The 14,407-nt window shown below is 41.9% G+C and overlaps 1 protein-coding gene across 3 annotated transcripts in view; it reads left to right on the top strand.

The window, feature by feature from the left end:
• The first annotated feature begins 5,445 nt into the window (after nt 1-5,445).
• The window catches only part of Rnf141 (ring finger protein 141), a 28,878-nt gene continuing 19,916 nt past the window's right edge, over nt 5,446-14,407 (top strand). Inside the window, exons 1-2 of one of the 3 annotated variants that reach the window (XM_021168105.3) lie at nt 5,446-5,535; nt 12,820-13,009. In XM_021168105.3, coding sequence (XP_021023764.1) covers nt 12,867-13,009 — 143 coding nt within the window. In that variant the 5' untranslated portion in view covers nt 5,446-5,535; nt 12,820-12,866. Of the gene's footprint in view, nt 5,536-5,645; nt 5,857-9,268; nt 9,324-12,819; nt 13,010-14,407 lie in introns of those variants that run through there. The other 2 variants (XM_029479632.2, XM_029479633.2) reach the window with 2 other exon arrangements.

Consider the following 14,407-nt stretch of genomic DNA (forward strand, 5'->3'; position numbering starts at 1 on the left):
CAGGACGTGGGGAGCTTGGAGAGCCACTTTAGATGAATTATGAATTTAGAATTATGAATTATTCTTGCTCCCTTGTACAGTTTGCTTATGTTGCCATGTTAGCATATGCCACCTTGAATTGTTATAATTGCATACATTGTCTTTCCTTTCATTCTTAACATCTGTGAAGATACATAGAGATACCACATATGATGTAAGCTCTCAGAAGGCTGGAGGGATGGCTCAGTGTTAAGAGCATTGGCTACTCTTGAAAAAGACCTAGGTTCTGTTCCCAGAACCCACATGGCAGCTCACATCTATCATCAGTCCAGTTTCAGGGGGTTCAACACAGTTGTTTCATCTCTGAGAGCACCAGACATGCATGTGATGGTGCACAGACATACATGTAGATAGACCTGCATACATATTAACAAAAATAAATACATTGCTGTGAAAATAAAGTAGGCTCTCAGTAAATGCTGAATGAGTGAATGTGTGGAGACCAGTATTAAGTGCTAAGAATATTTTCTATAAAAGCAATTGTTCCTGCTGGCCTCAGTTTTTTTCTTGATGGCTTTCCCTTGGTGCAGAATGCAGCTGTTAACTTAACCAAAAGGATAAATTAAGACTATTAAACATAACTTTTTCTCTCTGGGTTAACATCGACTTAACCTCTGCCATCAAGAACAATCATGAGCAAAACTTTGATTGGTTGTTTTTGGGAAAGTTACATTTATGTGTATGGGACTGGTAGGCATTAGAGATAAAGTCAGAGACAAGAGGTGAACCTGATCCTAACTTAGATGGAAGTAAGACTTTGTTTGCCCTGCGTGGGGATTTCCAGTGCAGATAGATAAACCAAAGCATAATGGTGCCCGCTTAGAATGACAGGAGCTCAGTGTTAAGCTGAGGTTTGCATGTGTGCAGAGGAAGAGTCTCATTGAATCAATCAGAACTGACTACTGAGGCTTGATAAATGGATCTTTAACTCCCATGTATACTTCTCATTATGAATCCTGCTTAAGTCTCCAGCTATGTGAACAGAATAGCTTCATTAGAGACCCTGGGAGTGTAGGTGGTGGTGGTAGTGGTGGGGTGTAACTGAATGATTTAACACAACATGGAGGAGAAGAGGAAAGTATCCTGTTGTAATGGCTAGACTTCCTTTATTTTCCTCTCCCCAAACTATGGTTTGAGAGGCACTCCTATGGTCTTCTTTCCCCTGGATCTGTTAAAGCAGATGTCCAGCCCTTCTGGTTTATCTGAAGTCAGAAGAGTGCTCCTGGAGCAATGTACCAACCCTCCAGGCTATCCACAAACATATTGCTCAACATGCTCACAAGCCAATGTGGTTCATCCATGCGGTATTGAGTTTCCCCACTGTCCTTGGCCTAATTCTGCTCTGCTCACTGCTATGCCTTCCACAGAGCACACCAACCATCTCTGATGGTTTTTCTATTTCCCACTAAGCACTATGACCACTTCCTCTAGTTGCCAGTTCCACTGACCCCACTGAACACAGCTCCCACATCCTCCTGGCACTGCCCACTGACCTTGCCAGACTCCACACTGCTTCCCTGCACCATCCTAGGTATCACAGTGCTTACCCTCTCTTAGATGACACCTTTCTCTTGGAGACTGAAGTCACTTTTCCCCACCACCACAGAGTCCTCTGGGCACTGCCATCTCTTTAGTTGGTATCACTGACACCAGCACTGACACTTGGATCTTGAAGCCACTTTGGTGTGAAAGTCGTTGACTTCTGGTGCCATCGCTACAGTTCGTTCATACCTATAGGAGCTCCCCTCTGTTAATATGGCAATGCAGGGTTGGATTGCCAATAAAATACAAGAATTGGCAATACATAAAATAAATCTAGGAATGCATGAGTTCCCAAAGGGAATAAGAATAAGATCCAAGGGCTAAGGGGAGACCATAGTGCCCATTGTAGAGACACTAGAGTGTAGAAGCAGGCAAAAGAAAGGATGGACTGGGATATAGAAACACCAGAGTGCAGCATCCTAGAAGGTGACAGAGATTTGATGGTTTGATGGTTTTGTTGTTGGTTCCCCCCCCCCCAAGACTGGGTTTTTCTGGGTAGCTCTGGCTGCCCTGGAACTCACTATGTAGACCAGTCTAGCCTTCAACTCAGAGACCCACCTGTCATTGCTGGGATTAAAAGAAGTTGTCACCACTGCCCAGCCAGAGGTTTCATCTTAACCATGGATAACTAGTTTTCCTGTGTTCTACCCTGAGAATTGAAGGTGATCCTATATACTGTGAAGGAAAACACAGAGTGGCAGCTTAGGATCTCTGGAAGCTAGCCCACTCTCATCCACTTGTTCCATAGTTCTTGGGTGCAACACGTCCTACCCCTGATCTCCGTTTTCCTCATCTATAAGGAATGTTGGAGCAGATGATTGTTAGTCAGCACTGTCAAACTCAAAGTTTCATCAATTACATACAGGAAGTTAATAGTGTTTGCCACTCACAGTCTTCCACAGTATTCCCACAGTCCTGACACAGATGTTCAGTGACCTTACAGACTGATAGGAGTCCTAGGACATACCTTCCTAGAAAAAAAATATACATTTCAAAAGTCAAAATGCGTCTGAGCATCCCTACGGAACTGTATTCACTGTGAGTGCATTCAATTCTCATATTATCACTGAATGGAAAATTCCTAAACTGTGAAGCTCTGAATACTCATAACAAATTACATTGTTTATTGAAAACAAACAGTCTTTCATATAGGCAGATGAACTTGGAGACTTCTTCTATAATTTTTATGATCTATCTATCTAATTTTCTATAAACATTTCAACACTTTTATTATATGTAAGATAAACATTACTACAGAATAACCTTATGACAGAGGATGGTTAATCATGTATACTTTGTGGTTGATTTGGATAAGAATGGCCCCCATAGGTTTGCAGCCCCAAAGGAGGAACAACTATATGATCTAACCAGTACCTCCAGAGCTCCCTGGGACTAAACCACCAACCAAAGAAATCACATGGTGGGACTCATGGCTCTAGCTGCATATGTAACAGAGGATGGCCTAGTCGGTCATCAATGGGAGGAGAGGCCCTTGGTCCTATGAGGGTTCGATGCCCCAGTATAGGGGGATGCCAGGGCCAGGAAGTGGGAGTGGGTCTGTTGGTGAGCTAGGGGGGACTGTGAGGGAGGCTTTGGAGGGGAAACCAGGAAAGGGGATAACATTTGAAATTAAAATAAAGGAAATATCAAAGAAAAAAAGAAAAGAGTCATATGGAAGAAAAAAAAAAAGGATGGCCCCCATAGGCTCTTATATTTGAATGCTTAGTCATCAGGGAGTGGCACTATTTGAATGGATTAGAAGGATAAGGAAGTGTGGTCTTGTTAGAGGGAATGTGCCACTGGTTTGAAGTTTGAAGCTTTGAGGTTTCAAAAGCCCACTCCAGACCCAGGGTTTCTCTCTCAGCCTGAGGGTCAGGATGTAGCTACTTCCTCTGCATCATACATGCCCTCATGCTCCCTGCCGTGACGATGATGGACTAAGCCTCTGACCCTGTAAGCCACCCCCTAGTTAAATCCTTTCTTTCATAAGAGCTGCCATGGTCATGGTGTCTCTTCACAGCAACAGAAAGTGACTAAGACATATGTTTAGAGTAACACTTATTAATAAAATAGTGATCTTATTTTGTTTACCTTCTGGGTTCCTCATTATGTTTATGTAAACATAAAAAGGAACGTGTTATGCTAAGCAGCAGCTGCCTAGACTGGTCATTAATTATTTTAATATAACTACCACGTTATATCACCTTGGTCTTGCAATCTCTCCTTTATTTCAGTCTTTGCGGTGCTCACTATAAAAAGGAATACAGGTCCCACTTTATAAAGCTGTGCTTTATGGAGACTGTTTTTTTCTGACTGGGCTCAGGTTAGACAGAGCTATGAACCTTTAAAACATGAAGCAGCTACATCTTTCCCCCATAACTTTTTGGGAATGTAGTTGGCATATAGTAAACTATATATGAGTAAGGTGTACAATTTGAGAAGTTTTCATATTACATTCATGTCTGTGGTGTCATGCTCTAAGACAGTGAACATAGCCAATACCCTAAAATGTTTCTTCTTACCCTTTGAAAGTTTGGAGAACTTGTGTTTGAGTCTGAGCCAAGGCTTAAACATGCTAGGCAAGTGTCTTACCGTTGAGTCAGCCACCTCTAGTCCCCATTCTAATACTGTAGTGTTTCCTACCTGGCACCATCCGCTAAGCAACCACTGATCTGATTTTGCCACTAAAGATTCCTGGGGACGGGGGCTGTTCTAGAATTTTTTTTGGAAGGTCTATCTTCTTTCAGCCTAAGTATTTCAGGCTCATCCACATTGTTAAGTGTGTCAATCATGTGTTCTTTATTATTGCTGAGTAATATTCCATCGTGTGACTTTATTTCAGTTGTTTTCACCTGTTGATATGTTGTCATACAGTTTCTACTGCTGTGAAGAGACACCACGATCAGAGAAACTCGTATAAAGGAAAACAATTCATTGGGGCTGGCTTAGAATTCCGTGGTTTAGTCCATAATAGTCATGGTGGGAAGCATGGCAGCACACAGGCAGACATGATGCTGGAGAGGTAGCTGAGAGTTCTGCATCTGGATCAGCAGGCAGCAGAAAGAGAGAGTGACACTGGGCCTGACCTACGTATCTGAAAACTCAAAGCCCGCCCCTAGTGACATATTTTCTCCAACAAAGCCTTATCTACTGCAGCAAGGCCACACTTCCTAATAGTGCCATTCCCTGTGGGCCTATGGGGACCATTTCCATTCAAACCACCACATCAGGTATCTGATGTTGGTGTACTAGTCTTCATGTGGATCTATTCTAGAACAGGATGACTGGACTATGTGGTTGGAATGTTTGTGCTTAGGTTTTAAAGAAATGGCCACAATCTCTTTCCACAACGATTGTATCATTTTTACATCCCCAACAGACAATCTGAACATATTTGTTCAGCATCTTTGTCAATATTTAATACAGTTCTTTTCATTTTAGCCACTGTGGTATTATATTGATAATTCACTTCCCTTCTAATTTGCATAATGGTCTCAGACATCATTTCATGTGCTTATTTGCTATCCATAAATCTAAAAGGCTAGTCTAGTCTTTGGCCATTTAAAAAATTTGTGGGTTTCTTTTTCTTTTTGGGAGGGGTAAGAATTGTGTATTCTAATTAGAAGTCCTTTGTTCAATATATTTTGCTGTTCCAAAGCCTGTGACTTGCCTCTTCATTTTTTTTGTCCTTTTTTACAAAAGTATTTAATTTTATTGATTTTTATGTATGTGACTATTTTGCCTGCAGGTGTGTGTCAGCAGCCTTGAGCTACAAAAACCTCCAAAGCCAACAGGGGGGGGGGGGGCTCCGTCTCCAGGCAACACGCGAGGGCGTGGCCTTACGTCACTGAGGTGCGACTGGTTTGCGGGCCGCGCCGCTGCCGCCTAGCGGGTTTAGCTAAGCAGCAGCCGAGGCGGCGTCCCTGGTGCGGGGAGAGCGATGCCTTGAACTGGGTGAGCCTTGCAGCGCCGCCCCCTCGCTGTGTCCCTTCCCAGCCACTTCACGGTCCTGGAGCAGGGAGTGGAGGCCCGGTTAGCACCAGGGGTGGAACCGGGCTTCAGAGGAGCTAGGGCCCCCTGTCAGGGCCTTGGCTGCGGGCTTTGGGCACCGATTCCTGGGCGGGTGGAGACTCTGGGTCCGCCTTCGCGGTGGCGGTGGAGACTCTGGGTCCGCCTTCGCGGTGGTGCTGAGGAGAGCTTTCAGAGATCAGCTCGAGCGGTTTTGAATCTTGGCGCTGGCGCACTGAGCAGTTTAGCTGTTGGTTAGCAGAGCAGGTGCGCCAAGGAGGGGCCGAGGGGCGGGGGCCGGGGCTGGGGCGCCAGGGTGGCCACAGGGCAAGGCTTCTGAGGGGAGAGCCTGGGCCCGTGGTGTCGGCCAGCCCTCCTACTAAACCCGCCCCGGCAGTGCACCCGGGCCCTTGCTTGTCAAGCTAATTGCTACCTTTTGAGAACCGACATTAAAAAAAAAGTTTCCTTGCTAATCATAATTGTAGGGTAAGTTGCCTTCTGTGTGCAGTTTCATTACAAAACTGTGGGGGTACTGTTGTTGCAATTTGTCTCCAGCCTACCTTCATATTCTTCATATTCCGACCCAGCCCCATTTCCTGATGCCCAGCATTTCTTGTCCTTCTTCTGGAGTACATGTAGCTCCAGTAACACTCCCAGTTGCTTTTAATCCGTGCTTCTCAAACTAAATTTTTAAACGATCTTTTCCACACCCCCTTACCGTGCTTGCTATAGAATGAAGTTCATCCTCTAGACTTACTTGGGCTGTGAACTGCCACCCGACCAATGGTCCTGATAGTTGTCTTTGGAAAGTAATGCCTTCTGAATTCAGAGCCCTCAGGACTTGCATGGATTTTGTTTTACCCCTTTTGTGCTGGCTGGTTTCGGTTTCTGTCTTAGCATGATTGTGTTTTTCGAGACTATGTTATCTTTGTCATTTGGCGTAAGGGAACCATATATATATAAGGGACATATATGATAGATATTCTCTGAATATATCTAAATTCTTTTATCTAGGGGATGTTGATTTCTCTTTCTAAAAAGGTAGAGAAGGTGCAAAGAGAATATTTTTCTTTCTAAGTCAGAGTGTACTTACTACTTACACTGGTGCTATTAGAACTCCAGCAATAACTCAGTACTCTGTTTATAGGTTTTCAGGTTTTATTTTATTTTATTGAGATTTCTTTAGTTTTATTTCTCCTCCTTAATACCTTTGACCCCAGAACAGGCATTCTAGATTCTATACCGACTCTGATCAGCCTAATCATTGGATATCTGTGTAAATTTCGAGTTTGTATAAATAGTGAATAATAAGGTAAGTAGTGTCATTCAAGCCCCAATTGTAGAACTTAGTATGTATTACTAAGATGGAAGATGGTACAAAGTTTAACAAATCTCAAAGGTGCCTTTGATACCAAAGTCATTGTTGGCTAGTCATCTGATGTGGCACCAGAAGTCAGCCTTAGGTCTGGATAGACTACACACCTAGTGGCCAGCAAGTCCCAGGGATCTTGCTGTCCCTGTGCCCCCCCCCCTGCCCCCGGCCTGGCACTAAGATCACAAGTGTGCCACTGTGCTGTCTTTTCACATGGGTTCAGGGGTAGAACTGAGGCCCTGGTGCTTCCTGGAGGTCCTTTCCCAGCTGAACTCTCCAGCCCTCACCCAGTTGTCTTGCACTTTGATGGGCTCAGTTTCCCTCTGTGTCATTTCTGAATGACTTATATTTCACATTTTCAGGGAGTTCCTTGGGTGAGTATTAGTGATGCAGTTGTGATTCTTATAAGGAATACTTGAACTACAGCAACTCATTTGTTAGAAAAAGAAGCAATTAACTGTATGTGCCACCCACTGAAGAATGTGGCATATTCTTGGAATCCTTGATTTCCCTGTGAGTTTCAGAATAACAGCTCTTTCTCAGAAACCCCCAGGCTGCTCTTGGGAAGCACATCTCTGTCTTAACTAGAAGAGGTCACAGCTCTTTGAGGAATCTTGACCACAGACTTGTATTTTACTGAAATTTATTGCCAGTGGTTTGCAGGTTTACATATTATGTCTGTAAGCAATACTACTGTTCTGTGATATATATATATATATATATATATATATATATATGAATGATAACTTTCCACAATTTTATCCATAAATATAATTTTAACTGCTATGTCATGTCAGTATGAATGAGCTAATAAAAGAATACTAGATGAATGATAACAAAGTATTTCTATATTGACTAGAGAAATACTATATACTTATCTACTACCCAAGAGCACAGGTATGTGTCCTGAAGACTCAAGGGGGAACTGAGTAAAGTGACTTCATTGAACAATACATGCTGTTCATATATGGGTGAACAACACTGAAAAGGCTGGCGCCTGAAGAGTGGTTTTGGCAGATTGCTTTTGTGGCTACTCATCTCAGTGGCTCCATGAGTAATCATATTTTTACATTAGTGATGAAATGGTTAATATTGCTTAAATGCAGCATCTTCCCTCCTAGCCAGTGTGGACACCTTTATTCCATGCCCTCATGTAGGCATGAGCCACTGAATCAGCTTTCTGGATATTAAGCGCAATTACAGGAAAACAATATGGTGCCTCACACTATAAACCTTGCCATCAAGGTAGGGTACCAGGGACACAAGGCAACATTTTCTAATTTGAGAAACAACAGAGGCTTCTTTTCAGATGGGTTTTGATGAGCAGTGTAGGGTATTAAAATAAGACACTTGGGAATGAGAAGTCTTTTAAGGTACAAATACTTTTTGAAGCAGCAGCAGTCATGCAAAAGTACCTGCCTTTTACAAGAAAGGAAGATGTCTTACAATCAGAGCTAGGTCTCAAAGCCAGGAGAAATCAGTACAAACTACCCTGAGTAACTTGCCTCTTGACACTTGCCCTACCTCCAACTCCATTGTCTCGTCATCTTTTCACAATTTACTCGTCTTTGTCCAGTGAGTATCTGGGCCTTATTTTTCTTGTGACGACATCGCCATACAACATGTATAGTTAGTTTTCTCTTGTTTATTTCAGTTATTCTTGGGAACAGCTGGAGATCCAAAAGTAAAGGAGGGGACTGTCACCTCCCTACAAAGTTTAATTCAGTTGTCAGGAGTTCCATTAAGTCTTGAGACCATTTCAGAAGTTCAGTTTCCTTTGTTAGGTAATATAGATAGAATTGGACGTTTCAGGCTGGCTGACTAGAGTCTGTTTATTACGTGGACACAGCAAGGCTTGAGGGAGTTCCGCTTCATTGTGAGAGCAGTCGTTCTCAACTTTGCTAATGCTGTGACCCTTGATACAGTTCCTTATGTTATGATGACCCCCAACCGTAAAATTAAGTTTGCTGCTTCATAACTGTGTTTTTGACACCGTTACAATCATGGAAGTATCTGTGTTTTATGATGTTCTTTTGGGATTGAGAATCACTGGGTTAGACGTTAATGCCTCTATTTTGCACCTGGAAAATTCTCTGTGCTGCTCATTAGATGAACTTCCTATCTTTAAACATTTTCATATTATGTCATTGAGAAGTTCACATATGTTGCAGCAGTCCTTTCCATTGCTGGGTGGCAGGCAGGGCATTCTTACAGTAAGTCTGGACTTCCCTCTGTCCTTATTGGCTAATTTGCTCTTTGTATGCATGTAAAAATCTCACTTCCTCTTCCGTGTGACAGCTCAACAAATATTTGAACAGGCTGTTGTGCTGCCCGGGTCATTACCTAGTTGTCCTCAGCCACAGTAAGTTGACTTGTTTCTGTTTCTAGACCTGAGACTTGACTATGTTCTCCTCTTTTAAAGGTGTGATTGCTTTGAGCTGAAAATCAATCAATCAATCAAACAAACAAACAAACAAACAAACAAACAAACGCTCTCCTGTTTAACACAGTAGAGTGGGAGGCTCCTTGCTGTAGACATCTGCTTCTAGCAGGAGTTTAGAATTATTTTGATATCTTTCCTAGACCTATTATAATGTTATTTTAATCTAAAACCTCACAACTTGTTTTAGTGCTGCTTTAAAGCATATCTTACCTTGGTGCTTTTGTGCAGTCAGCTTTTCAGAACACATTCAAGAGTTAATATCTTGCTGTATTTATAGACTTAGCAGTTCTTTATTCAGTAGATATGGTTCATTCATTCTAGTTTCTGTCAGCCAGATTGGGCAAGCATACCTAATCTTGTCTTCCAGTTATCTAAAAAAAAAAAAAAAAAAAAAAAATCTTAAATATCCATCTTGAGTTTGTTTTTTGTTTTGATGTCAATCTCACTTCTCCAAGTAGCCCAGTGTGTTTTACTTCCCTCAGAGGTACCACGATCCACCTACCTCAGATGCCTTTGGAGACGTCTGCCTAAAATGTCCTCCCACCATGCCCTGACTGTTACAAACCCAGACTGTCTTTTTTGGACTCAAATGTTTTCCCAGAATTTCTTTTCTAACTCAAGACCAGTGTCTTTCACTCTCTTCCACGCTTTCAGGGCACCCTGTACTTGTTTGGTTTAGGACTTGTCACTTTGTAATTATATACTTATTTGTATGGCTGTTACCCTTCCCCCAACAGTGCTGGGTGCCCAACATACACAAGTACTGTGTGTGGTGCCAAGTTTGCTCACCATCTTGTCCCTAAGACATAAGCACCACACACAGTACTTGTTAAATATATTTTTATTTTTTATTTATTTTCAGTTTTCAAGACAGGGATTCTCTGTGTAGTCATGGCTGTCCTGAACTCGATCTGTAGACCAGGCTGGCCTCGAACTCACAGCAATTGCCTGCCTCTGCCTCCCAGGTGCTGGGATCAAAGGTGTACACCACTACCACCCAGATAAACATAATTTTCAGAAAGACCATGCATGACAGTCATTTCCAGCTGGTCTGTAGACATTTATTCATGATATTTCCACACATATGAATCAGAACATGAAGAGTGAAGCTAGCATGTCATTTAAATATATATATTCCTTAAGCGTGAAGTTACTGCTTTTGTTGGTAGGGTTTTCTTGCCACACCGCACTTTTCATGTTATAAGTTGTATTTTTTATTTTTTCTTAGGTTTTGAGAATTTGGGAATTTTTGTTTGGAAACTGTCTTTGCATAGAATAAAATGGAGTTCAACATTATTGTATTTAGAGATGTTACTAGTTTGTGCCACCCAGGAACCAATAAGGTGAATTCCCTGTACCCCTTCTCTAAGCTGGGAAGCGTTTGTTTGTTTTAGTTTTTGCTTTTTGAGACAGAGTTTCTCTGTGTAGCTCTGGCTGTCCTGGAACTCACTCTGTAGACCAGGCTGGCCTCGAATTCAGAAATTTACCTGCTTCTGCCTCCCAAGTGCTGGGATTAAAGGTGTGCGTGTGCCACCACTGCCCTGCTAAGCAGTCTAAGGAATCTTAATGGTTCCTTTTTGGATATACTTGGTACAAATTTGTTATACTTGGACATACTTAAAATGTAATCTTTTGCCTTCAGAGATCAGGTTTTAGTAGTCTGGGTTTCCTTCTTTTTCATTATCCCTCTACTACAGTATTTATTGCTCCCATATATGTTCAGATCCAAAGTAGTAATGGGAGAATTTTGTTTTTAGTATAAGTACACTTTTACTATATTTAAAGTAACTTTTAAATAACCCTCAGTACATTAAATTTTAATACTGAAAGTGATACATATTTATGGTCATATATTTTGAAGTCATATTTTTAAATGTTTGTTTGTCTTATGTGTGTGTGTGTGTGTGTGTGTTGCGGCCCGCCCGCGGTCCACAACACGAACGGTTCACTGAGAATGGCAGTTCAGGCTGAAAAGAGAGGAAACTAGTCGGGGCGGAAGAAACAATGGAGTCAAGACAACATTCTGATCAAGACTCAATTTAATATTTCCAGACACTCAGTTTATAAAGGAAGGGGGAGGGAACCCAATTTCCCGCCAAGTAACTCAGGGTCCAGTAGCAGGACGAACACGTGTGTGACTCCAGGCAGCAGAGGCAGGTTCCAGCAGTGGGCGTGGCAGGACGAATGAGCCGGTAGCTCCACCCTTGAGCAGGCAGGTTCCAGGCTGGGGGAAGGGAGGCCACATGTGTGTATGTGTCCAGGGCTGCACATGCTACAGTGCATATGTGAAGGTCAGAGGCAGCTTTCAAGAGTTGGTTCTCTCTTTCCATCCTGGAGATAGAACAAGAGTTGTCAGCCTTGGCAGCAAGCACCTTTGCCACCTAGCCAGCCCTATATTTATATTTCAAGCTATAATGCCATTTTTATTAAGTGATAAAGTAAATTTTTGCTAAAATTCTTTTCTATGTAATTGTTACTACTTGCTTTATGTGGCAAAGGTGTTAATTTGAGTAAAAGTAAAAGATAGATTTTTTTTAAATGGTAAATGAAATGGAATTTCTTGAGGTGGGAATTCAAAGTTCACATCTGTCTCATACCATGGACTTAACCATTTCTTTACTCATAGAATAAGGATATAAAAATACATCTACCCTATAGGATGCTGTGAATAATAAATGATGTCATGTAAGGAGAGCATTTAGTTTGAAGTGTGACATATAGTAGACAGCCTGGAAGTGTCCTTAGGAAAATGCAGTCACTTGACTGCCCCCTTCCCTGTGTGCTTGGTAGTTAAAGACCCATCCCTCTTCCAATCATTTAGCTGTATGATTCTGAAAAATTAACATAAATCTTTACTTTAAAGACTATGGTTAAATGCATTGTATGTCAGATTCATTTGAGATGACTGAATTCCCCCTCCAGGTGCTTGTAGTTTTTCTTTGCTTCTTGAAGGATGGGTGTACTGGATATTTTTATGTCACCTTTACCTAAACTGAAGTCATCTGAGAAATTACTTCCATAAGATGGGGCTGTAGGCAAGCCTATAGGTCATCTTCTTAATTGGTGGTCAGTAGGGGAGGGCCCAGTCCATTGTGGGTGGGGTTACCTGGGCTGGTGATCCTGGGTTCTATGAGAAAGCAGAGTGAGCAAGCCACAGGAGCAGGCCAGTAAGCAGCATCCCTCCATGGCCTCTGCCTGCAGCCTCCTGCCTCCAGGTTCCTTCCCTGTTTGAGCGTTTGTCCTGACTTTCTTCAGTGATTAATGATGATAAAGAAATGTAAGCCAAATAAACTCTTTGCTCCCAAGTTGCTTTTGGTCATGGTGTTTCATCACAGCAACAGTAACCCTGACTAGGACAAAGTATATTGGTGTTTTTTATATTTATGTAAAATAACTTTTGCATTGTATTTAACAGAAACTATGTGAAGCAAAACTCTGAATTCTGAAAGACATCATTTCACCATGGGACAGCAAATTTCGGATCAGACGCAGTTGGTTATTAACAAGTTACCAGAAAAAGTAGCAAAGCACGTCACCTTGGTTCGAGAAAGTGGCTCCTTAACTTACGAAGAGTTTCTTGGGAGAGTAGCTGAACTCAATGATGTGTAAGGCTTCCTCGTCTTCGTTCTGTTTTCCCTTCATATGGCCCTGTTTGTCAGACTGTAGGAGGTAAACACACGCACTGATGGTGAGAAGGAGCTTTTTAGCTTAAGTTAGAAAGTACTGCATTGACTGTCTGCTCTACGCAGACTTCAGTGTAGCTGTTTTAAAATGTGGGAACAGAGGGATGGAGGAACTCAAAATGCTATTTAGAATACAGGCAATTCTAAAGTGTACTGCAGCTCAACCGTTGCGTAACGAGAGACCAATTGACTCTTGTGTAAAAGTACTTGCACTTAAAGGAGCACATAAACAGAAGAGAATTTGCCACTATCACTAAAGGAAGCGTCCCAGTGTACTTGTGTGTGTGTGTGTGTGGCCGCCTGCAGTGAGGGGTCACTTTAAGTCTTTTCACCTCTCCTGAGTGAATCTCTGTCTAGGATGGAGTGCCAATTTCTCCTCCTTGAACTTAGTCTTTCTTTATAGAATTCACCTCAGTTTTTGTACTGATCGATATAAAAGCTTTTATAAAATACAAAGGGCTCTTTGCCCTTGAATGGCCTCAGTCCCCTATGCTTTCTCAATATTGCTGGTTTGCTTCTGCTGTGGCTGATAGGTGGGTGACACTTTTTCCTCTGGTAGCACCTAAGTTTACTTTTCTTTATTCTGTATCAGTCTTCTGTTTCTTTGGGAGTTTAATTACAATTTGCCTAAGATATTTTAAATAATATCTTTTAAAATCCTTGTATTTTATGTGTATGAGTTTTTGCCTGCATATGTATGTGCACCACCTGCATGCCTGGTGCCTGTAGAAGCCAGACAAGAGTACTAAGATCCAGTGGGGTGGAGTGGCAGGCTGTTAGGAGCTGTCATTTGGGTACTGGAAATTGAACCGAGGTCTCCTGGAGGAGCAGTCAGTGCTTTTAACCTCGGAGCCATCGTTCCAGCCCCTTAAGTAATACCTTAAAGGTTCTTTCTAGTCTCTTCAGTCTAACCAGTTATCACTGAGCACATACTATACACACAGCACTGTGCCAGGGGTTGGAGCATTTTAACTGATTAACCATTTTAATTGATTACTCAAATATCGATGACACTTCCAACCATCTCTGAATTGGAAGTTTATTCCATTATCCTATATTCTTATTCAACCATCTCAAAGCCCAGGACCACTACATACAAACTTGTAGTAGTAGTATAGTCACTGTTAATAGCATGCAGTGATATGTATGCACCGGTATATGTATATGTATATGTATATGTATATGTATATGTATATGTATATGTATATGTATATGTATAAGTATATGTATATGTATATGTATATGTATATGTATATGTATATGTATATGTATATGTATATGTATATGTATGCAGTGATATGTATGCACCGGTTCGAGAGG

Source organism: Mus caroli, unplaced genomic scaffold (genome assembly GCF_978045245.1).
Source record: "Mus caroli unplaced genomic scaffold, Mus_caroli_1 scaffold_8, whole genome shotgun sequence".
In the NCBI taxonomy this organism is placed as follows: Eukaryota; Metazoa; Chordata; class Mammalia; order Rodentia; family Muridae; genus Mus; species Mus caroli.